The 25,250-nt window shown below is 37.8% G+C and overlaps 2 protein-coding genes across 2 annotated transcripts; one reads left to right on the plus strand and one right to left on the minus strand.

Moving 5' to 3' along the window:
- Window positions 1–11,779: 11,779 nt before the first annotated feature.
- On the minus strand, window positions 11,780–14,368 carry LOC134213878 (zinc finger protein 287-like). The gene is made up of 5 exons (XM_062693318.1): window positions 14,234–14,368; window positions 14,029–14,166; window positions 12,224–13,956; window positions 12,047–12,165; window positions 11,780–11,982 (listed from the first exon to the last, which is right to left on the minus strand). Exons 1-5 carry the CDS (start codon window positions 14,302–14,304, stop codon window positions 11,821–11,823), a joined length of 2,223 nt encoding a protein of 740 aa, XP_062549302.1. The 5' UTR covers window positions 14,305–14,368; the 3' UTR covers window positions 11,780–11,820.
- A 9,267-nt stretch (window positions 14,369–23,635) lies between these two features.
- LOC134213880 (histidine protein methyltransferase 1 homolog) lies at window positions 23,636–24,838 on the plus strand. Its single transcript, XM_062693319.1, has 4 exons — window positions 23,636–23,794; window positions 23,854–24,251; window positions 24,310–24,560; window positions 24,623–24,838. The coding sequence occupies exons 1-4, from the start codon at window positions 23,734–23,736 to the stop codon at window positions 24,783–24,785; spliced, it is 873 nt and encodes a 290-aa protein (XP_062549303.1). The 5' UTR covers window positions 23,636–23,733; the 3' UTR covers window positions 24,786–24,838.
- Window positions 24,839–25,250: the final 412 nt, after the last annotated feature.

Below are 25,250 nucleotides of genomic sequence, written 5' to 3' on the forward strand. Positions count from 1 at the left end.
ACTCCTAATTGGTCCATTTATAGAAAACAAAAATGTAGATTTCGAACATTCGCTCTCCGTTGCTGCACCACTGAGCCGAAGTGAATCTTTTCACTTTTGCAAAATAGTATTTTCATATAAACACCTACCTGGAAATCGCCACAGTACTCGATACAATCATTGGTTGAAGCTGTTAATCACCACACAATAATTCTAAACTCACGCACTTTCATCTTTTCTAGTTGTTCGTTTCACAAGAACTAATATAAACATATTAGAATACATTTGAAAATGTATCCTCAAACCAAACAAAAATTCACCTCGGCATAAGAACTTCTAGCCGCACCGTGCTGCCAAAAGGCCAGGATTTTTTTTAGTATGAAAAAAATCCTTCATCGTTCATAGTAAAACTATCTAATACGTTGACGCTATCATGTTATTTATAATTCTCTCGATTACAAAAAGTGAAAAAAATATAGTTTTTAAGCGTTTGGAAGTAATTTGAATGAGCGAATATATCTTTTCAACCAAATAAAAATTATTATAAATAATAACATCTGGCATCATGTCGACGTTGAACGTGCATATTTTTGTTTACGTCGCATTTTCTACCGTCCCGAGAGAGAATGAGAGTAAGATGTTGAGAGATTGAGCGAAATTTTGCTTAGGCCGGGAACTAGTTTGGAAGTGGGCCGGATTTGAAATCGCTATGACTGAAATTAGTGCTGGACATCGTTTATTTAAATCAAATAAAAGCCTTTTCAAACGATGTTTACCAAGAAAAGCTATTTTAAGCAGAAGTGAACCCCATTGCAGTATTGCACGGCCCACGAAATTGAGGAAAAATGCTTCCTGTCATAAATATCAATTAAATAATGCAGTCGAATGCATGTTAGGCCGGGAATGGGGTAAGAAACCCTATTTGCATTGCAAAGAGTTTATAAGGGTGTAAAATAAGAGCAACATTTTTCTGATCGGATTTCATGATGGCCATATTGGAAAAAATGAGGCACTGTCAAGTCAGTGAAATTTATCGCTGAAATCCATAATTAGATAATATTTTCGTCGCGTAGAACACTTCTCCTAGTAAATTGTTTAAATTTGAAATATATCAGGATGAAAAATCTACAGATTAAGTGGATATTTGCGATGTTGGTATTATAATTGATTTTAATTTATTGCACTAAACAACATTATTTTGCCGGCGCGTGGTATAGAGTCTTATTCTTTACCTAGCTTTCACCATAAAATTGAAAGCGCAACTATTTTTAACGACAGTATATTGCAAAACAAAGTTGAATAAATATTATTGTGTTTATATGCTCATCATAATTTGCATCATCAGTCCATTTTGTTATTATTTTTCCGTAATTTTGTTTCCCTTTTTTTCAAACCAATATTTTTGACAGCTGCCGCAGCCAAATTCCCTTTTCTGCGGTTGGTTTAAAAGGGGTTTCCAAATACGCTTATAAGATATTTAAAGTGGTCATCTAGAGAGGGCCACTTGGTCATACCTTACTCTTATAGAGGTCATCAGATGGTTGTCGTGTAATAACGGGTTTTATTGTTAGTTCTTATAATTTGATCGTGAAAACCAATTCAAGAGTGGAATAAAACTTGAAATGTTACTTGGGATGTTCGCCAAACTGCTTGACTGGTGTGTACGTTGCATTAGCTGCGGACACTTCAGCCGCCCTGGTAGAGGAGTTTTGTAGCACAGTTAGTGTCGAAATGCTTTTGGCCACATGTAGTTTATAGGAAAAGTATAAGAGGCGTCGATGTGCAAAATTATATGCAAAATGTCTCGCAAAAACAGACATAACACTCGTGAAATTATCATCGTTCACTGATTTACTGGTCAATTTAAATAATCATTAATTGGCCAATCGATCACTCGTGGCGTGGGCATCGGATTTGCTCGAGCTTGACGTTTGCTTACTACCGCCTTCTGGTGCGTGATTTGCCCAACTTAGTGAAATCAACAGATGTCGTTAGTGTGTGGACGACGATGAATTTGATGAGTGAATTTTCAATGTGTTATGTCTGCTTGTCTGTGCTTTCGGTACGACTTCATACAATGCGATATTTTAAAATTTTCACAAACCACCGAGAAGATCAATTCACACGACAGATGAATCTCTTTGCTTTACGTGATGCTTTCAGCATGTTTTCATTCTCGTCCAAATTGATACAATGGCTACAAATCAATTAGACATTGTCTAAGTGTCCGAAATTTAACGTGGACTGGCTTTAGTACTTTACCTGAGCTTGCGATGTTATTCGCCAAGTAATAAAACAGCCATAAAAATAGATAGAACACAAACTACAACCTAATAATTTATAAGGTACAGTGGGGCAAGTGGGTAAAGGAAATCGTATATTTCATGTTTAACAAGTCATAAAAGTCGAATATAATATTGAAATTGATCATATTTATGACATCACAAATCATCTATCCAATCTTTATATGCCCGCGAACAAGATCTTTGAAAAATACTTTTAGGATACAATATATTTGGAAAACAAAAAAATCGGTTTCAATTTTTCACTTGCCCCACATGTGGGGTAAGTGAAATAATGATTTTAAAAGAGGATTTTTCAATATAAGAACACATTTTCTGTTCATATATTTCATGCAAATGATAATTATACTGAATAGAACATAACTGTGATCTGTTGTGATGCTTTTTGACACTTCATGAAAGTCAAAGGGCACTAGAGTGCCTCCATTAAATGATTTTTATGTTTTTATATTTTCTTTACTTGAATGAATTTTTTGAGATCTAATATCTCATCTCCATTTGTGTCTAACACTTCTTTCTATTTCAGGTTTATAGTAAGATAATGAGCCTTGGCGATAATGCAGAGAAATTATCTTTGAAATATTCATCAAACCTGGAATCATATTGTGTTTCATTTACAATCCACTTATGATTTCAGTAGAAGAGTCTACATTAACAAATAAATAAATTTTATAAATTTCAACTAAATAAATCATAATTGTTGATATATTTGCAATAGTAGTGATTCTTGTATTTAAGCTATATAAATAACTTTTTTTCACGAATTATTTATCAAACATGGATTATTGGCACTTTGGGTTCCTGATTCAGTATTACCACGTATCACTGTAATAACCAAAAGATTCAATGCGTGCAAACAAAAACACAATGTTGATAAAAAACCCTGATTAATCCACCTAGAGGTGATGGCGCCTTTCTCGCGCAAAAAGGTAATAAATGTAGCCTATATATACGCTTACACCTCGATGGTCTACAAGAAAGGCAAAACAGTTACTCCGTCTAATGTTATGATAGAAAATTTACACTAGTAGACGACAGATGGCGCTGCCAAGAGTTTCTCGGATTTCCTATGTTCGAATTTTGACTTTCGGACAATTTCATAGTACTATGAAACTGAACGAAGAACATACTTACGCCTAAATGCGTGCAACACGAGCATCTTTATAGTACAATGAAACTCGATGAAACGATGAAACTCGAAATGGGAGCAAGCCACGGATAAACTTTTAAAATATTCATAGATGCAAGGCATTTTTCATAACACATTATTGTTCTATGTGACTATGTCTCATCACTATTTTAATATTATCTATTTTTTGCAATTTGCAATTATTATGAAATTCAATAGTGATCAACAGCGTTTTAGTCTCTGTCGGATACAACTTGTTGCAAGAAAATCGGTTAAGAGTTTCTATGTGAAAATTTGGCTAATGTTTTTATGGCATTTTGTGCACACACACACGCACACACATACATACACACACACGCACACACGGACAGACAGACATTTGTTCAGCTCATCGAGCTGAGTCGAATGGTATATAACACTATGGGTCTCCGTGATTTCTATAAAAAGTTCAAATTTGGAGTGAAATGATGGCCTTTCGGTACAACTTAGTTGTACGAGAAAGGCAAAAATAAAAATATAATCCAAACTGCTTGATTTATTGAAAAAAATCAGAAGGGTTAAATACAAGATACGACCGCCCGACGTAAACTACGTAAAACAGATCATAAGATAATTTTGATTAGAGCCTAGAGTGATTGAAATTTTGACTTTTGCGCTCCCTTATTCTTGAACGATAACATTTGCTGTTTTGGTGAACCTCCTAAATTTGCAACTGAATTGGTTATATGGTTATTGGTGAGTACGAGCAGTTTAAAGTTTGTTATGGAAATTACTATAGAAATCGCGCCGTATGTGAAAGATCGTTTCGTGAGGCGGATCATTAACTATTTAGGGGGAGATCCCCCAGCGCCGGACACCTCCCAATACCGGACACTTCTTAAAACGAAAATACTTGCAGAGGTCAAAGTACAAAAGGAAGCTATTGAAAAGGCTTCTAACGGCAAGGAATATCAGATCTTCATGTGATAAACTTTGTACAAAATTTGAAGTTGAATAAAAATTCTTCACACCTGTTTTGTTACACTTACTTCACAGAGAAACAGACGTCTCACTCAACATATGTTCCATCGTACACCTTTTTAACGGTTTATTTAACTTTTTGTAGGTGGTCAATCGGCCACCGATGGCGCTTTCATCGATTTTGCTTGTGTTTGACGTTTGCACATTACCGCCATCTTGGCCACTCACCGGGATTTTAGCATTGGGGGACAATGTTTTCGTGACGATGATTTTGATTGCATTTTGTTCTAAGTGAGACGTCTGTTTCTCTGTGCTTACTTCAATTCAATTGTTTCTTCTTGCTGAGAAAGCCACAGAAGTTACCAGAAACAAAATTGAAGAGGGCATTGAAAAAGGTGGGAATTTATTTGGATATAAAAAATTTTGCTGAAGAGTCAAATAAGCTCCACTAAAATTTTTCAATATTTACAACTTACAGCACGTGAAAAATATTACTATTTTGAATGATGTCTTTACTCATGTAACAGGAACTTAGTCACATTTGAACATGATGCAATAGTATCCGGTACTAGGAGACATTTTTCTGAATCGCAAAGTTTTTCACCAAAATTCATCGTTGAGAAACGTGTTCAAATGGTCAAATATAGTTTGTATGAATCATCAATGGTCAATAGTCATGTTTTGTGTATCTTTCTTCTATCTGTTCTTCCTTTGAGGCAATATAACTCACGAAGAGGATGACCGATTTGCGAGATTTCCTCACTAATCGATTCATATTGGGATCAGCTGTGTTTCTATATGCAAAAGGTTCCTCGTTTGTCGGGTGAAGATCACTGCGTCCAGATTTTAGGACTATTGTGATATACCCTTTTGCTGTGAAATACGCAAGTTATCTCAGTAACATGTTTGTCACTGAGATACCTTGGTGTCGACTGAACTCGAGACCATCTATTATTGATGAATAGAGATCCTGAGTTACAGTATGTGACTCCCCATTCTGGCGAGACTAGCTTTATGAAGCCAACCACGTCCTTGGGGATAAGATCCATATGTCAGCAGGCCCTAAAAGGGCTTGCTGAGAACTTTGAACCTACGTTGGGTGAGTGCACTGCAATAGCAGAGGATGTGTTCTGATGTTTCTCTCTCCTCGTCACAGAAGCGGCAATTTGAGGTTTGGATTGCTCCGATCTTTTGTAGATGGTATCTGCAGGGGCAGTGTCCAGTTATTAGACCGGTGTAGATGTTGAGATCCCTTTTGTTGAGACCTAATAGTTGTTGGGTTTTCTTGGGGTTAATCGTTACGAGCCTTTTGGATTGGCTCGTATGGGGAAGTGCATTCCAGTTTGATGTGATTTGACTGACCATATATTTGTTCAGTTCCATTTTTACAGAGCAGTCTGAGATCCCACAGAAGGGCTCAGGGCCAATGAACCTTTAATTAGATCCATTCCTGGCTAGCTCATCAGCAATCTCGTTTCCCTCTAGACCCGTATGTCCTGGGATCCAATATAGGTAGACTCGATTGCGTATGGATAAGTTTTTCAAAGCCAGAATGCATTCCCACACTAGCTTTGAGTTACAAGTGTAGTTATTAAGCGACTTAAGTGCCGCTTGGCTGTCAGAGAAAATACATATTTTTGCAAATCTATACTTTCTCCTCAGGCTTAATAACACGCATTCTAATATTGCATATATTTCCGCCTGAAATACTGTGGGCCACTGTCCTAAGTGGACAGAAATTTTTGTTGTAGGGCCATAGATTCCGGATCCTGTCAGATTATTCATTTTGAACCATCTGTGAAGAAATTTATAGAGCCTGTTGGAACGCTGGGTCCATCTCCTTCCCACTCCTGGCGGGAAGGAATGAACACATCGTAAGGTAAGTCATAATTGACTACCGTTTCCATCCAGTCACTACAAATTCCTATTGCGGGATTTATGGCAAATTCATTTAATATGCTGAGGTGACCCGTAAGGTCTCCCGACAGCAGTGTTTTTGTTCTCTTTAACCTTAGAGCACTTTTTCCGCTTCCAGCTTTATGAATTGATCTAACCGGGGCAGGTGAAGCATTGCGTCTAGGGCCAAAGTGGGTGTACTACGAACTGCACCAGTGATGGCTATGCAAGCGGTGCGTTGGATTTTGTTGAGCTTAGCCCTTGCAGCAGCCTCATTAGTTTTAGGCCACCAGACAAGGGAAGCGTAAGTTGTCCTGGGACGGACAATGGTTTTATATATCCACATGATCATACTTGGTTTTAGGCCCCATCTTTTACCAAGGGTTTTTGAACAAACCCAAAGTGTATTGAGACCTTTCTGCACAACTGATTGGAGATGAGAGTTCCAATTAAGCTTTGCGTCGAGTATGACACCTAGATATTTTACTTCACTTGAATAAACTAATTGTGTTTGATTCAAGAAAAGGGGTTTCAGTTGTACCTTTCTCCGTTTGGTGAAAGGGATAATGGAAGTTTTTGTAGGATTTATGCCTAGTTGATACTTTTGACACCAGTGAAAAGTGTGATTTAGGGCAGATTGCATTCTTTCCACTATAACACTTTCGAATTTGCCTCGTACAATAATGACAACGTCATCAGCATATCCAACCACTTCGAAGCCTCTTCTCTCTAAGCTGTCTAGAAGCTCATCCACCACCAGTGACCACAACAAAGGAGAAAGCACTCCGCCTTGCGGACACCCCCTTGTTGCTTTAACAGTGATGTATGAACCGCTAAGCTCAGAGGAGATTTTCCGATTAGCTAGCATAGCATGTACCCAGGTAACAATGCATGGGTCGAATTTTCTCCTCAACATTGCTGACCCTATAGACGAATAAGAAGCGTTATCGAATGCGCCCTCAATATCAAGAAATGCTACAAGAGCAATTTCTTTTGCATTAAGTGTCTTTTCGATTTTTTGAACTACCGTATGTAGTGCCGAGATCGTAGATTTTCCACTTTGATAAGCGAATTGGTTTTTTGACAAAGGCATTGCTTTCATAAATTTGTAATTTATGTACTCGCATAGTACCTTTTCCATAATTTTGAGCATTACAGAGGATAAACTTATCGGCCTGAATGCTTTGGGGTTGGTTTTATCTCTCTTGCCTGCCTTCGGAATGAAGACAGCCCGGATTTGACGCCAATCGTTAGGTATGTGCCCCAAAATCATACCAAAATCGCCTTAAAAATCTCAACCAAGGGTGGAACCAGTGTTTTCTCCTCTTTTTGGATCAACGCTGGGAATATTCCATCCATGCCAGGAGACTTAAATGGCTGGAAAGATCTCACAGCCCTCTCAACCCTGGCCCGAGTGAAAGCTTCCTTTGCAACCTTTATTGCGTATTTTTTAGATCCAGAAACCCATGATTGGATCTCTTGTGGATCTGAGACAACAATTCCAGTGCTTTGGTCGCCGATGCTCGACTCAGAGATTGAATCAGGGAAGTGGATCTTTAACAATTCGCTCAGTGTATCGCTAGGCTCTACAGTGAGAGAACCATCCGTCTTTCGGAGGCTACCCACACCATTGGAGTGGTCTTTTGAAAGAGTTTTTTGGAGTCTGGCCACTACGGGTGTATTCTCTATGCTTTCACACATTAGAATCCACGATTTCCGTTTGGCTGACCTTATTTCTTTGTTGTAGTTCGTCAGGGCCTTTCTGTAAAGGCTCCAATCGCCGGTTCGCTTAGCACGGTTGAACTCCCTTCGCGCAGTTTTCCTAAGCTTCCCAAGAGTTTTATTCCACCATGGAACGTCTCTACTCGAACTAGTTGATTTAGTTGGACAGCTCTCTTGGTAGGCGTTAAGGATTTTGTTTTTGATGGATTTGGACGCATCTTCCAATTGTGTTATGGACTTGATGTGACTTTCTATGATGTACTCTTCGGATCGTAGGATAGCTGAGTAGGATTCCCAATCAGTTTTCTTAGGATCTTTAAACGTTTTTTCCATCGTTAGACCCCTTCCCATTCGAAGATGATGTGTTTATGGTCTGACATTGATATTTCTTCAGAAACATGCCAGTTTTTTATTTTATCAGAGATAGACCGACTACATAGAGTCAAGTCCAAAACTTCCTGACGAATGGAGTTTTCAAACGTGGGCTTGTCACCAACATTACAAATGTCAATGTTCTTGGAAGAGAGAAACTGTAACAGGTACACACCTCTGGTGTTTATATTTGTGCTTCCCCATACGGTGTGCTGTGCATTTGCGTCACACCCTATGCCGAAGGGATGTGGTGGCGGTGGCGGTAGGCTACGTGCGCAGCTATTTCTGGAGGAGGTATTGCTTCCACGTCACCGGGGAAGCATGCCGAGACCACCAAGATCTCTCTACTCCCGCTGGCGGAAGGTACCTGCATCCTGACCGCTACGATGTCCCTTTTATGAATTCTGAAATTGGAAAGTATTTACAGTTGTTATGTAATAAAATAGCCGCTCTAGGAGAAAGCTGGCTGTCATCATATACCAACTTACATGAGTGTTGTGGAATACCTTGTATTCTGGATTTATTGACCCATGGCTCTTGAATGAGGGCCACGGTTAAATTCTCTTTGGTGAACCTCCGACAGAGCACACCCGTGGCGCTCTCAGCATGGTGGAGGTTCACTTGCAGAACTTTAGTCGCCGTTTCTGGGGTTCCCGCTTTTTTCCGGACGACGACTGTCCGGCTTTGGATGTTGCGGATCATCAGGATGTCGTTTGATGTTACAGTTTGGGTTTTCTCTCTTCCCTGTAGCAACCTGGCCCGCCAGTTTCGCCTCTGTGGTCAAACTGTCGATTTTGCACCTTTGCCCTGTTTAGATACCTTTGGTTTGGTACCACTAGAGCAGGGGGTCGCATGTAAGCTTCGAGCTTTTCCTTTAGAGGCGGACAGACTAGCCTTTATGGTGCTTTTGGGGTGAGATTTACTAACCTCGCCCGAACCGGAGGCTTCCTCAGATTTCTCTTGGGTCGGCCTTCCAGTTAGCCGAACCTCGCTTGAACAGGAGGCCTCCTCAGATTGCTCTTGGGTCGGCCTTCCAGTCGGATTGGCGGTAGCGGCAGTCGGTTGATCTGTAATCTTCCTTAGTTGGATTTCACCAAATCGGTAGTTGTAAAAGGTTAGTATATTTTAAAGGAAAAGTTGGGAAAATTGCCAATATACAATATTACGCATTGCAAGAAAAATTGAGAATCCTGTAAAATTCAAAGCGCCTCCAATTAATATTTTCCGGGTTTTTGATCAAAGGCGGCTAATGTTAATTTGTGATGTTTTGTTTATATTTATATTTACGACATTGGCATGTAAGTATAATCTAAAGAAAAACAAGGACGAAAGATTATGCCCTAGAGGCTCAATAACCCTTCCTTCAGTCATTGGGAGTTGTGCACACTTAAATCTAGAATTTCACCTCGGTAATATTTTTTACTGATTTTATTCTGTAAAAACATATTTATACATATTTATATGGGAGAAACGTTTTCCTAATGTGAAGGAACATGTACATGTGCACGAAAAAATATGCCTATATAAATTTCTCTTATTGAATTTTTCCAATAGAGGTAATAAACCATAGAGGACGATTGTCGCTGCGGTTCCCTTTGTTATCGTTCCCAAACATGTTGGGTACCTATCTGTCAAAACGTACTCATTTTTCCTTCGTTGACATTTAGTGCCCTATCTTCGCCAGCAAAAAATGTTTCGCCAGTGACGACAGCGACAATCTTCCTCTATAGTTTATTACCTCTATTATTTTTCCTCATCAGTTTGTTTTGTGTTTCAAATAAAACTACGACTGGAATACAAATAAAAATAATATTACAAATCACTCGTTTTTTTACAGATGCACCGCAAAAAAGTACCGAATTACTGTTCAAAAAGTACTGAGAAATCAGTGAAACTATTTTTTTCCCACGTGCAAGTTACCGGAATGTTCGGTATTATTTTACCGAGTGCTCAGTTGATTTTACAGAACACTTCAGTAAAATTTGACATTTAATCGGATAGAATGCAGTACCGAGGGCTCGGTTGCCGATTTGGTTTACCGAGCTGACTACCGAGAGCTCAGCTGTTGAGAATTCGGTAATTTGATAACCGAGCCCGTTAATAAAAATTAAGTGTGTCATGTGCCAACATGTTTGGGAACGATAACAAAGGGAACCGCAGCGACAATCGTCCTCTATGGTTTATTACCTCTATTATTCGAATTAGTATGGTAAATGCAACGTAAATTGCCTACATTTTGGCGGTTAAAAGCTTTGATGCGATTATATCACGCTACTTAAGAATTACTCAACTATGAGAGTAATGGATTGCGTCACGGCTAAATTGATTAATGACTTAAAGTGTGCATGTAAACAGCGTATTTGTTAAAAGAAAAATAGAAATATTATTCAAACCGAATGAGTTATTAACAAACAAAAACAATAGTGTCCAACTAGGAAAGTTTCTCCGTCGAATGAAACTAGTTGCACTCGAATCGGTCAAGTCCTTCTATATGAAACGTGTTTAACATTAAAAAAAATCCCGGGGCTACACACATCCACACACACAGACGGACATTTGCTCAGTTTTTCGAGCTGAGTCGATTGGTATATAACACTATGGGTCTCCGAGCCTTCTATCAAAATTTGACTTTTGGAGTGAAATTATAGCCTTCTGGTACAACTTTGTTGTACGAGAAAGGCAAAAATATTTGTGTTTATTGACACGCAAAACAACTTGTGCAAAAGATAAACTTGAAAGGTTAATGAATTTTTACTCTCGCATGTTGAAATGGTTCATTATTTCATGTTTCACTTATTCAACGTATTGATTTGAATGGCCTTGTATGATTGTGAAGTGAAATTGAATAATTCTGTGCTTCATCAGTGAAATACTTGCGTTTTTTCACTTACCCCATTTACCCACTTACCCCACTGTACCTTAGGCCTTATAGCAAATGTTATCGTTGATTGTCGTCGAACATGACATCGATACAAGATTCAACGCATTTTTGTGTCGGTTTAGATTAAGGTTTACAGGAACAAGTTGATGATTGAATACGTAAAATGTAAAATAGGATAAGGAATAGCCAAGATCAATCAAACAATCAAAAATTATAGTGATTTCTTGCGAGAGATGGAGTTTCTTATGTTACCCAAAATCAATTAAAATCTATCCACAACCACAATTCGCACTGAAGGCTGGACTATACAAGGAGGTATTCAACTGGTAAGTCCGTCGTTTCAATACAAGGAAGTAACATTGTTCGGACATCGAGGCCCTCTTCGAGTTCTTAGAGACCGGACGATGATTTGAGGTCATAGAATATGCGTAGTAGCGTTTTCAAGGCTCACAAATTGCGGAAACTAAAAGTACATAATACTTATGCGATTCAAAGATGCTAGAGGCAAGTGATAGTTATAATTTAAAGACGCATATGTAAAAACGAATAACAACTTATATTCTATGGTCAATTTGAGCCTAAATCAAAATTCCTCCACTGTCTTTTAGTTTAGAATGGCGACATCTTGTCATATCTGCCTTCAGTGCAAAATCCCTCCGACAAACCGGACACTGGTAGGGCTTAATTTTCATGTGAAATGATTTAACGTGCTGACTTAGACCTCCGCTTCGTTTGAAAACCTACAAAAAAGATGATTCCAGCATGAAAGAACTTGAATTCGGCATCAACAACATGAAGACAAACCTTCGGACAAAGTTTGCAGGTGTATTGCCTCGTATCCACGTGAGTCAACCGATGCTGGATAAGATTCATCTGTCCTCCAAACCGTTTACCACATGTCTCGCATACAAAAACTTTTAGACCTGTTGATTCAAATACATGTGAGATAATATAATCAATAATTGTAACGACTATTCTTACCTGTGTGAATGCTCTCATGAACCTTGAGACTGTTGTACGACTTGAACTGCTTATTGCACGTGGAGCATACGTACAGCAACCGATCTGATACGTTCACCAGCTCCAGCGCGGTGTCGTCGGTTTTCGTTTCGCTAGAAGCCGAATTCTCTACCCTACACTTCGCCAACTGAAAATGTTTCTTCAAGTCGAACAGCTTATCGAAAATTTTCTGACAGATGCCACATTTGTGATTCCACTGGTCAACCGGTCGATGGCTGGCCATGTGCCGTTTCAGATTGGACGATCTTGAATAGGTCCGTTCGCATAGCGAGCATTTGTGACGCTGTTTTTGGCTTTTAGATTGCACTTCAGTAGAGGAAGAGGACGATCTTGCTATCGACTTTCGGTATTTTATTGCTTGGTTTGCCTTAATTGATAATTTATTTCGTCGATCAATGCGTTCCAAACAGAACTTTAGATGGACCTGCTGCCTTATCCGGTTTGGAAACTTTCGCAAACAGAATATACAATTGAATTGAACAGTTTGTCGTAGGTTACAGGAAAATATGCGATGCTTGATGAGCTTTAACTGGGAAACAAATTTCCGATGGCATATTTGACACGAGTGTTCCAGTACTGGAGCGAAGACTGGTTTTGGTTGCTCATTTGGAAGTTCTACGTGTATCACCTTGATTGTGGCAGAATCGCCCAGTCTTATGGGCTGCACTGGTTCTGACAGTGTCGAGAAGATTTCGTCCTTGTTGTCATCGGCTTGTATTGGAAGTTTGGAGTAGCTGTGTTCATCCAAGGTGTACAATCCACATTGGAAGTCCTGATAGTAGCATGAATAGTCCTCATAATCTTCGTATGACTCCGCTGTGTCTTCTGTTTTAAGATTGATGAGTTGCGGAGTGACTTGTTGTTGGAACCCATTGTTTGATACTGAGGGCAATGTTATCTCGTACGGTTGAACTTCCTTGATCGTAGCACTTGTGATGTCGACGATAGGTGGATATAAATTTACTATTTCTAATATTTCACAATTTTTTGATTCACGAAATTGCTTCGAGTGTTGGCCATCATGGTTTTGGTTATTGAATAGCAGAATTTTATTCTTGTCATTCGTAACATTGGGATTTTTGATTATTAACGTGTTTTCAGGTGGATCGACATGCGTTTCTTTAGCTCTCGAGATTGAGTCCACGGCTTCTTCCTTGATGTTCAACAATGGCTCTTGTTTTATCTTCAGTCGTGCAGGTTCCTCCGGGGCTTGGAAAGGTACTTGCTCAAAATTGTTTCGACCATTGTATTTGAGTTCCAAATCCCCTTGAGCCTTAACAACATTATCATAAAATAATGAAAACCCATTAATCATTCTCAAACAGTGGCCACATATTTTCGAGGGGAAATAGCTGATCTCTAAATTTATGAACGGAAGGCATTTCACAATCACTGCGAAATGCTCTCGGTAGTCCACCAATAAGCCTTGACACCATTTACTGAATACAATCCCACACAATCGGCATGTTATATCAAGCAGATTTGGGTCATCTCCTGAATAGAGATCTTCAAGATCGGTGTCTGCCTGATCTAGCGGATCTGGTTGAGGTATCTCATGCTGGACTACTGTCTGCTCAATGGAATTTTTCACAGGTTCCTCAAATTCATCAGGTTTTGGTTGATTTATGTAGGAGGTGATCGTAGCTTGGGATTTTACCCGCAGTGATGGAACAGCTGTGTGAAAAAGATTTTTTCTAGAAAACAGTTAAAAAAAATGTTACTCTAAAATACTAATCTTACTCAACATTCCAAGAGACCACACCTACCTATAAACGCAATCCTTAAAATCAGATGGCTTGAAATGACGACTGCATATAGCGCTCCATTTGGTAGGTACCCAGTCAGATTCCCGGCCAGTAAAAGTGATCCATTTGTCTAACACTTCCGGTTTCTTCAGAGGAAATCTGAGGAGCAGGAAAATATTTCATACATATTGTTCTTGAATTTCGAATTTTACTTTTCAATACTCACTTATGATAAGAGACGTCTTCGGCGTGTGCGTATTTAAGGTCACAATCAGTAACACAACAGGACGCTGGCATTTTAATCTAAAAAGTAAATTTTATTTATTATTTTAAAACTTCTGCCATGTTTTTGTTTACAGGTCGAGAACACTGAAAACCAAAACTACCCAAAAGTGGGTTGTTTGCACTCAAAACCGTGGTTTGGGCCAATAACCCAAATTTGAGTAAAATGACTTTTCTGGCACTAGGTAGTTTGCCTTTAATCCCATGTAAACAATTTACCCAAAGCTGAGTTTGATTCATCCAATACTAAAGACACACTGATGGTACAAGTACCACGGTTATATACCCTAGTACATATTGTACCATGGTTTTCCACGTTGTACCAGCATGGTACAAGGTGACACACTAGTGGTACAACTTGTACCATGGTACGAATACCACCAGTGTGTCATTAGTACAAAGCGGACCTTGAACAACCCAAAATAGAGAATATTGAATATACTCAAATTTGGGTTATTGGGCTGAAACAGCCTCGGTGAGGTGTTTGCATCTTGCTCTAGTTTTGATAGCAATCATGGGAAAGAAAGGGAAAACTACCCAAATTTGGGTAAATTTTTCTGCGATATTCTCAATAGTGCGTATATTGAACTCAAAGTTTGGGTTGATTTATCTGTCCGTGAAGTAGATAAAGTTTGGCCGATGAGGCACGCACTGATGCACTGCCGCTGTAAGAGCAAGATTACCGGTGGTGAGCAGGGATGCCAGGGGATATTTTCAAATGTCTTCACAGTCGAGTAAAAATGTCTTCAAATGTCTTCAATAAATATCAAAATTATGATTTGCAGTGAAAAAATTTCAAAATCCAATGGGTTTGTAATTTCAATCATCTCCTTGTTTAATGTATCGTTTATTTTTTACGCTCAAAATGTTAGAATTCAAGAGAATATTCTTTTAAATTTCCACTATTTCCTTGCCCTGAAAATAAGGTCTGTACCTACAGGATCACGTAAAACTGAATGAATAAAATTACAAAAATTACAAAATTAGTAAGGGAAATGACTTTCCCATGGATTTTCTAATGAGTCTTTAAATATAATTCCAACGGATTTTTCTAACTGGATTTCCTTGTGGAATTCTTCTGTAGGGATTCGTAAAAATTTACCGTGAAATCTTCAATTTTCTGAAGAAATTTCCGGAAGAATTCCTGGAGAATCTTCAGGATAAATTCCTGATGGATTTTTCGGAGACTTTCTAAAGGAATCCCTGAAGAAATTTCCGGAGGAATTGCTGTTGGAACATCGAAAGGATTTTCTGAAGGAACTTTAGGATAACATGCTAATGGAACTTCCGGAGGAATTACAGGAGAAATTCCGGAAGGATTTTCTGGAAGAATGACTGAAGGATTTTCCTGAAGAATTCCTGAAGTATTTTCCTTTGCAATTACTGAAATGTCTGAAGAAACTTCTGGATAACCTTTTGGAGGAACTTCCTGAGGTATTGATCAGGAATATTGCGCAGGAATTTTCGGAAGAATTACTGGAGGAAATAACAGAGAAATTTCAGAGTATAGTTCAAGAGGTATTATTGTAGAATCTTTCGGCAACATTCTCGGAGCATCATCCAGAGGAATTCCTGGTGAAACTTCCGAAAGGATTCTTGGAGGAATTTCCGAACGAATGCCTGCAGGAGCTTCGAGAGCAATTCCTGGAAGATCTGCTGGAGGAAGTCGTGAAAGAAACAAACTAAGGAATTTCTGAAGGAGCGACTGGAGGAATTTCCGACGGAGTTCTTGGAGGTTCTAACGGAGGAATTTCTGGACGAACTTATGGAGGAGCTGCTAGAGATACTTCCAGGTACTTCGAAGAGATATCCCTTAACTTTCAAATACAAATCTGGAGAACATCCCATGAAAATTTAGACAAATTTCTTGTGGAAATAAACATGAATTCTTTGTAGGAGTTCAGATGATTTTCTTGCAAGAACTTAGAAATAATTTTGTGGAAATTAAGATGAATTTCCCGTTTAAATTTTGGGGGAATTCCTTTATTTGCCCATACTGGAATTATTATAAACTTCCAAGTTTATTTGAAAATAATTTCCAATTTCAATTCTCTTGAATTTTTATGAGCAATTCCTCGGACTATTAATGGGAAATTCTTTTCATTTTACACGATTTTTGGGGTCCAAAAATGAAGAATCGATATTCGATTTTCTTTCAGAGAACGATGAAGTTAATCATCCTGAACGCGTTAGTTTTCCATTTGACTCAAATATCGAAAGGAACATTGTTTACTTGAGTCAACCCTTTTGACAGTTAAAATATGGACCTGACGAATATGTCTTAAATAAAAAAAAATATTTTTACTGATTTAGACTTTTACCAGAATTTTTATAACTTCAATATAACTTTTTATAACTTCTTTTTATAACTGCAAACATAAACGAGGTAGGGCTTTGGGACCCAATTCTCTTTACTTTACACGAATAATTTTTTTTAAACGAATTTTTATTGATTTTTTTCTAAAATCCACGGAAAATTCATCGAGTTTTTCAAAATGTATTTTTTTTCTCGACGGGTATTCTGGGAATAACGAAAAGATCAGATGAATTATAAAGAAATTAAAAAAATGGTTCTAGCCCAACAACTCATAGTAAAATTCTGTCTTTTTTTGCCGTTCGAAATAAATTAGATCGGGCATTGCGTTCTGTTGAAATGATCGAAATACCTTTTTAGCAGACACGTCTAAAATGCCATCGCTACCAAGGAAAATTTGAACGAATGCTGCCATCGGGAATTTTTTAACCAGCACATAACTAAAATGTGTTGCAGTTGTCAACCTTATCAACCGGCTAGTGTAAATGTGTTTTTACGTTTGAAATTTTAAGCCCGAGACATTAGTCTATTATGAATAACTTTTGAAATATTTATATGATCTGCATACAGAAATCATAAAATTTATAAGTTAGTAATCAAATTATATTTTCTTTTTGCTGGCTTATTGATTGTCTTCAAGTATCCTCAAATAAGAAGGTAAGTCTTCAAATATTTTAAAAAGTCTTCAAAATGTCTTCAAGAAATAAATGTCTTCACAAAGATTCAAATGTCTTCAAATTGAAGACATGTCTTCAAATCTGGCATCCCTGGTGGTGAGTTTAAGCCAACCCCGTGGCAAGAGGTGCTTCTCAGCGTAGCGAACATCTTCATGAATATGTCCAGCATACACACTTAAAATAAATCGCAGATTTCTGTGAAATTTCACCGAAATCTCAACAGCAGAACTGTTCGGTGAATTATTTTACAGATTTTCTGTGGTTTTGACAGTTGAACAAAGGAAAAATCGCCGAAAATTTTGTGAAATAATTACCGAACAGTTCTGCTGTTGAGATTTCGGTGAATTGAAGGAAAATTCACCGAAATCTGTGAAATGATTTAAGTGTGTACATTTTGAAAAGTACTTCTTCCGAATCGTGCGTTTACAAACCACTAACCACTATCCACTTATCCAAAATATTGTTGGCTACACATTTTCAATTTGGTCAAAAATAATACCAGCTTTTTCGGTCATGTAAATATAATCCTAAAACATCTTTCAGCACACCATTTATTTCTTTTCAATTTCACTAATGAATGTTGTTAGATTTGCATCCCCGGACCATTTCAACTGTAAAGCTCGCCACAGTATAAACAATAATAATATCTTTTGTTTGATTTGGTGCGGGGGAACAAATTACGAAATATGATTTCGTGTAGCGTTTGATTTCACCTGTCGATTCACTCCAATTCGTAGGTTTATTATATTTTATCATCAAATAACATAATTCCCATGGCCAAAGATGTAAATCTTGCAAATTATTTTAAAAACAATTTTCAGATTTAACCAAAACAAATAGTAAACAAAATAGGGTAAAATGCCCAATAGTGGACCCCCTAGTAGCGGAATTTTGCTCTTCCTATCATATGGTGGGGAAATTTTCAACATATTATTTCTGCTTGATATCTTATAACAAGTTCTGCATCTCCTCTTCACGATAGATACATAAAACACTCAAATACACGACGTTATTCGTTGAAATTAACATTTTAAAGTCTGACTGAATTCGCCCTATAGTAGACCCCCTGGGGGTCCATAATAGGAAATTGCTTCCCTATAGTCGACACTTCATTTGATTTTCATGTCCCGTTTCGGGACGTTCTTCTTCCCTATTATGGACCCCCCAAAATATTCCTATAATGGACACTCTCGTGTTCATTTTTTATAGAATTGTAAAAAATCATATAATTTTACTTTCCATAGCATTTCCAATGCATGTAATCAAATCATAGAACTGTAAGGTAGGTTCTCCCGATGGAGTTTTATAACAAAATGTTTACATTGTGCTGTAATAATGCAAAAATGCCTGAAGGGTCCACTATTGGTTGGGGGTCCACTATTGGGCACTTTACCCTACATGATGTTTATTTTCGTACAATAACAACGGAGGGTAATGAGCTACCGTCCGTGGACATGGTGGCTATTGTCAAACCCCTTGTGATAGTATAGGACGCCAAGGGGGTGGTTTAAGCCGTTTGGCAGCGCAGTATCATTACTTGACACTTTACCGGTCGCTACTAAACGCGCTGCTATAACAGTAGCGTGACTGACAGGTGACCAAATTTGGTAGCGCGATAAGAGCGCTGCTATTTGATGAACTGTCAACTGTCAAACGTCACCGGTACGGAATACAGCAACCAAATTGAGAGCCGAAAATAGTGACCGATACGGAAACGAGTGACGAAACTAAAATGAAAGCGCAGCGCGGGTGATTAAAATGCTCGCGACCGATAATGATGCTCTAATATGTCAGTGATGACACAAAACACTGAGAAATAAAACAAACCAAATGCAAGTTCAAAATTATTTATTCACTGACAAAAAATCTAATCATATAGGTAGACCTGTGCAGGAGTTCATCAAATTCACTCACCCGATGGATTTTGACATTTGAGCGCAGCATTCACTCGAACAAAAGTTCATTTTGTGTTCATTATATGACCCGCTCAAACGTCAGATTTTCTTCGTGGAGTTTATTTTGCGTTGGTCTATGGGGCAGTGCGCCGAATGAACACTTTGACGTTTGAGCGGTGCGCTGTTTACTAAAAATGAACACTCTTTCATACATCGAGTTCATTCAAAATGAATTTCGGCACCGCTCAAACGTCAAATAATGAACCTATGCACTGCCCCATTATTTTGTGTGGGACATGTACACGTAAAAAAATAACCTTATAAATATGTTATGGCAAAAAACCATTCGAAAATACTTATACTCTTCATTATGCCACCTAATGAATGATCCCATATCAAAAAGCTAATAACATTCATAAGTTAATGAAAAGTATAAGTTTCGGAATGTATGTGACTAATGCGATGTTTTTTCTTAAACATATCATTAGGCGCCTCCTTTGGCAAAAAAGTATTAGAAATCTTAATAATAAACAACATTAATTTTTTTTACGTGTATAATGCGTACATTGATGAATATATTGTGAAAACTCCACGCAATGGAATAATAATTAATATTGGAGTTGTCAAATTGTGTAGGGGCGCTTCACATCGCATATCGCGTCTACTCTGGCCGGCACCTAATATTTAATTTCAAATGTGATCAGATTTTTTATTGAAAAATTCCAAATTTTAAAAAATGCTGCATTGAATGTCTTTCGTGTACTTATTTATTTAGCGGCTTTGACTGCAGTCGGTAACCGCAAAATTCTCAATAATTGGTAGAAAATACGCATTTCGGTGACCAACTGGGACTACCCAATAAACGGCTAAACCTCTTTTATTCATAAATGCGCATCATAGGTATATGTCAAAGATTGCGTACTTTTAATCCCTCCAAGAAATACGCTCATGAGTGAAAATAACGCATTTTCAGTAAACAAAAATGTGGGTGGTTTTCTTGGTTCATCGGAAATATTGGAAGGAAAATTTCTTTCAGGCCAACAATTTTAGTCATAGAACGGAACAACACAAAAGCAAACAAGTTTACATTATAATCTTTATTGAAAACTTATTTCTCTTATCGAAAACTTGAACAATAAACAGTTTTTAAACATGTTATTTACGAGGTCATTTAATCAGAGCTGGCATTCATGAACTCCATCAGTTTCGCACACAACTCATTGACGTGACGTCGGCAGCGGTTTGGCTTAACTCGGTAACTGATTATTTCGATTAGTTCTACGAGCTTAACCAAAGAGGCCGGCGCTTTATGGTTAAAATACAAAAAAACGTAATGAATGTATCAATTGCTTGCACAGCATCTGCACCAAGCAAGAACACTTGTTCCTCTGCATATATCATGTACGATTCGTCTTGGTTAATTAGATGCGGTGGTACTTTCTGGTCGTTCTCAAAGTCGTAGGCTGCATATCTTGCTAGCTGCTCAGCCAAAGCTGAAGCCGATACCTGAGTGAAATAAAGAATGTTTGTAATTCTATATACATAAGATAAAGTAATATGATTTCTTACCGAAATGAAACGAATCAATGGAGATGCAAGTTCTTCTTCGGGTTCTACTTCAATGACAGGAAGTAACACCTTTTCTAGTCAATCGCCCCATAATACGCAAGCATCCACGAATGTGATCTGCGAATTTTCACCTCGATTTTCACTGCGTGGTTTCACGGAACAAACCAAATCAAATGCAAAATGGCGATCACACTACAATGGAAAACGGTTTGGTACTATTTTTACGCATTTTTAGGTTGATGTGAAATTTATGAAAATGCATAATTTCCTACTCCCTATTGAGGAGTAAAAAGAAGTCATTTTGTGACGTATACAGGGCAAACTATTAATTGTGTGAAATGTACTCATAAAAAGAGTATTTTGCGGTTACCGTGTGCAGTCATGACCAGAGGGAAACGGAAATCATTTCATGTCAATTTTCACTTACTATTTATTGCAGACGCAAAAAATATTGCAGTCGATAACTACCATTCCGAGGGTTATTTTAAGAAAATACACCGACAATTTCTACACGCAAAAAAATGTTGCGGTCGAAACTACCATTCCGAGGGTTAGTTTAAGAATACGCACCGACGATTTTCAGCAGACAACAAACCCGTTTGATTTTACCATGCGCGCAGTAAAAATCAACTGTGGTAATGGTGGAAAGTTGTTACATGAACTGAATCAGTGGTGAATTTGTCCGAATACATGGTTAATTTAACTGAAAATTTGTGGTTGCTTTCAAAACATTGCGTATTCTACAAAATAGTAATTGTTACCATGGAATTTTTTTCTGTGTACACTGAGAAAAACGGCATGGTGATGACTACTATATCAAAGGTAAAATTAAAAATATTTTACCATTTGATTTTGGTAGAACGCAAAACGTACTTGAAATTACTAAAAAGAGCGGTCAATTCTACTATGCCTTCTTGAGCATACATATGTAGGAGATTTAACCATGTTCTTGCCGTTGCTACTATGCGTACGTGAATATCAAACATAGTAAAATTCAACATATAGCACAGTTCCTTCTCACTATGTTATGATTGGGGCATAGTACTTTCCACTGCTTTCATTTTGATTTCATTGTAAACAAAAATAAAAACGCATGTATCTAGAAACAATCATTTTATTCGCGATAAATTTCTAACATCCCCACAATACATAAAGATATTTAAATGATTCAATTTTTAATCTGGACGGAGCAGCACTATCAGAGTCCAAGACTTTGCGAACTGCCCAAAACAACATTCTTATCGGCAAGGAAGAATCAAAATTTTCAAAGACAAGAATGTACAGCAAAAAGCGGTTGCACTAGGAAGTTCTAGTTTATATTCCGTAGGATTCTGCGCTTTTATATAGCTGTTTGATTCTTTCATACCTTCCAAATTGTGTTCTTCCCATATGCCGCATAAATCGAGGCATAAATGTTGGATTTGTAGTTCACTAATTTTTAATAGAATGCCGTCTAATGAATTCTGCAGACTTATGATAGTTCTGGTGCCATCCAAATTCTGTTGTCGCCGATGTCGTAGTGATAATAAACCTGATTACAATTAGGAATTTGAATCGGAGAGCGCGGTAATACCATTGAGGCACCGGCTTCGATTTGTTTTCTGAAATGATGAATCATTTTATCAGATTTTTCACTTTCTCAAATATGAATGTACTTACCAAAAACGATTAAATTTTCAGCATAAATATTTGAATTAAGACAATAGTAAAATTTATGTCTTTTTCGTCCCGGTAGTTGGTGATATTGGCGGCGTGAAAAACTTTGACATTTGTTGTACTCGCGGTGGTAACATTGCAGTTGAATTTACTATGGAGATATTACTATACAAGAATGTCAATCCACATAGTAACGTGGACAATATAGTGGTAACTCATAAAAATATTGAGGTTCAGTGTACCATTATCATGCATGGTAAACTTAAGCAGATCTGTGTGGTTCGTTCTACCATTTATTTTTTATCAGTGTAGCAGAAAACAAACCCGTTTGATTTTACCACAGAGAAACAGACGTCTCACTTAGAACAAATTACAATCCAAATCATCGTCACGAAAAAAATGTCGCCCAATGCTAAAATCCCGGTGAGTGGCCAAGCGGCAACCAGATGGCAGTAGTGTGCAAACGTCAAACACAAGCAAAATCGATGAAAACGCCATCGGTGACCAATTGACCACCTACAAAAAGTTAAATAAACCGTTAGAAAGGTGTACGATGGAACATATGTTGAGTGAGACGTCTGTTTCTCTGTGATTTTACCATGCGCGCAGTAAAAATCAACTGTGGCCCATGCCGAATGTTGTCACCATGAACTGAAACAGTGGTGAATTTGTCTGAACCCATGGTAAAATTTACTGAAATTTCATGGTATTGTTGATTTACGAAGGTCGATGATCGAAGGTCGATTCACTTACCTATTTCAAACGTTCCCTTTTGCAGCAAGGTTTGCAAAATTCAATAAATGTTTGATAGATTGCCTTGTTTTTTGCTCCTTGTCTGTTAAAACAGATGTCAAAACATCGGAAAAAGAAAGAGAACTCCGAGTGAAACAGCAAAAAGCATGTGGCAGACTTGTCAGTTTTGACAGGTTTCACTATGAAAACGGGTGAAAACGGTGATTTTAACGACCGTTCAAGGAGCGACTATTTCGAACGGGGGTGTAATTAGGAAATCCACGTACAATAGTTTTGAAAACAGAGCGTTGTCTATGTTGACAATGCGAAAACTAAACATTTTTCGGTTAGGTTCATTATAATTCTGTTATGTCAAAATAAATTAACAGTGCAATGCTTTTTTTTCAAATATTTTATTTACGGCGGTACTGTTTTATATACTGGTGCTCGAGATTTTTACACGTCTTATTTATATATACTATCAGCTGATTGTAAATAAATCTTTGTACATGGAAAATGACAGTTTTGCCTCAATCCTCAACTCTGTGAATCGCACGTGTGATGGCATTTAATAAAATAACGTTGAATATCGTTCGAAAAAATGTTCAAGTTTTCTTTTAATCAACCTGATGAAACCACTGAAACGAATGATTCTGCAAAAAGTGAAAAAAGGGATCATGATGCAATGCTCATGGATTTACCTAATTTGCTTTACTTTCAGAACCAGAAATACATTCGGCCGGATATGAATGTGAAGAAGTGCTACTCAGCGATGAGCTGAACGACGGTATCAGCATCAACCCCGACAACCTGCATGTATTTCCAGCCAGCGAAGATATCCTTGTGGAATACCTGAATTGTTTATCCATACCGAAGGAGGAGCTCGGTCTGGACATTCTGTCGGCAGATATGGACCATTCCGATCTGGTTCCCGGTCGCTATGAGGGTGGACTAAAAGTGTGGGAGTGCACATTCGATCTTGGCGAACTGATGGTAGGAAATGAAAAGTACACTAAGCTGTTCAAGGGCGCGACAGTGCTCGACTTGGGATGCGGCGCGGGAATACTTGGGATAGTGGCCGTGAAGTTGGGGGCGTCCAAGGTGGTCTTTCAGGATTATGTAAGTGTTCTGTTATCATAAGGTTAACGCTTTTTAACTCATTAAAATTTATTTATAGAATAGGGAAGTATTGGAGAAAGTCACAGTAAAAAACTATTCTTGCAACTGTCGTGGCAGTGCTGGGGAAGCGGAGGAAAGAATGTCTGATGATGCGGAAGTGGAATTCTTCTCCGGCGATTGGTCTAGTTTTGTTGATCACGTTGAACATCAGTACGATGTGATAGTGACTTCCGAGACCATCTACAGCTCGGATAATTATGCGAAGCTAATCAATTTGTTCAAGAAGAAACTGAAACCCACTGGTGTCATGTAAGTAGCAACGGTGACATTTGTTTGCAGATTATGAATAGTATCTGATTTACAAATTTTAGATTACTAGCAGCCAAAACCTACTACTTTGGTGTGGGTGGAAACATGAGATTGTTTGAGAATGCACTGCAGACGGACGGCCATTTTTCATCCTCCAAGATTTGGGAATGTAAAAGTGGTGTCAAACGAGAAATATTGGAAATAACAATAAAATCAAATGCGTAACATATAATAATTTTCGCTATTTCAACATTCGTACACAACACATTTATAACTAAGTCTGCATACATCTTCAGTTAAAGTTAAAATGGATTGCTGTGCTGCATTTCAATGCGTTTAATTTGCGTTCCGAGGCATTCCACGGGGGCATGTCAGTCGATCCTGAGCGACCATTTCGAAAATATTTGAAACTCTGCACAGTTTTTCAATTTCATCTAAATCGTCATTTTTCGATATCAAATCTTCATATTGAGTCACGACTAACTTTTCAAAAGGGTGTATGTGAAAATGGTTCAAAAATATTTAAAAAGCTGCACAGCAAAAACGGAATGTTTGATTGTTATGATTTTTTCAGCAAAGTTAGACAACTAAATGGTGATTCTTAAGAAAATGTGCACAGCAAAAAAAAATTTTTTTTTGCCTTTAAAAATATCATTTTTGTCACAAAAACTCAAATATCTCAAAACCCTA

Source organism: Armigeres subalbatus, chromosome 2 (assembly GCF_024139115.2).
Source record: "Armigeres subalbatus isolate Guangzhou_Male chromosome 2, GZ_Asu_2, whole genome shotgun sequence".
Taxonomy (NCBI): domain Eukaryota; kingdom Metazoa; phylum Arthropoda; class Insecta; order Diptera; family Culicidae; genus Armigeres; species Armigeres subalbatus.

What these genes read in the sequence shown, in the direction of transcription:
- LOC134213878 (XM_062693318.1), bottom strand. Translation starts at nt 14,304, where the DNA reads ATGCCAGCGTCCTGTTGTGTTACTGATTGTGACCTTAAATACGCACAC. An exon ending in TCATGAGAGCATTCACACAG is followed by an intron (nt 12,166 to 12,223) that starts GTAAGAATAGTC and finishes TTGAATCAACAG; the next exon opens with GTCTAAAAGTTTTTGTATGC. An exon ending in CCTGCAAACTTTGTCCGAAG is followed by an intron (nt 11,983 to 12,046) that starts GTTTGTCTTCAT and finishes TCTTTTTTGTAG; the next exon opens with GTTTTCAAACGAAGCGGAGG.
- LOC134213880 (XM_062693319.1), top strand. Translation starts at nt 23,734, where the DNA reads ATGTTCAAGTTTTCTTTTAATCAACCTGATGAAACCACTGAAACGAAT. An exon ending in AACGAATGATTCTGCAAAAA is followed by an intron (nt 23,795 to 23,853) that starts GTGAAAAAAGGG and finishes CTTTACTTTCAG; the next exon opens with AACCAGAAATACATTCGGCC. An exon ending in AGGTGGTCTTTCAGGATTAT is followed by an intron (nt 24,252 to 24,309) that starts GTAAGTGTTCTG and finishes ATTTATTTATAG; the next exon opens with AATAGGGAAGTATTGGAGAA.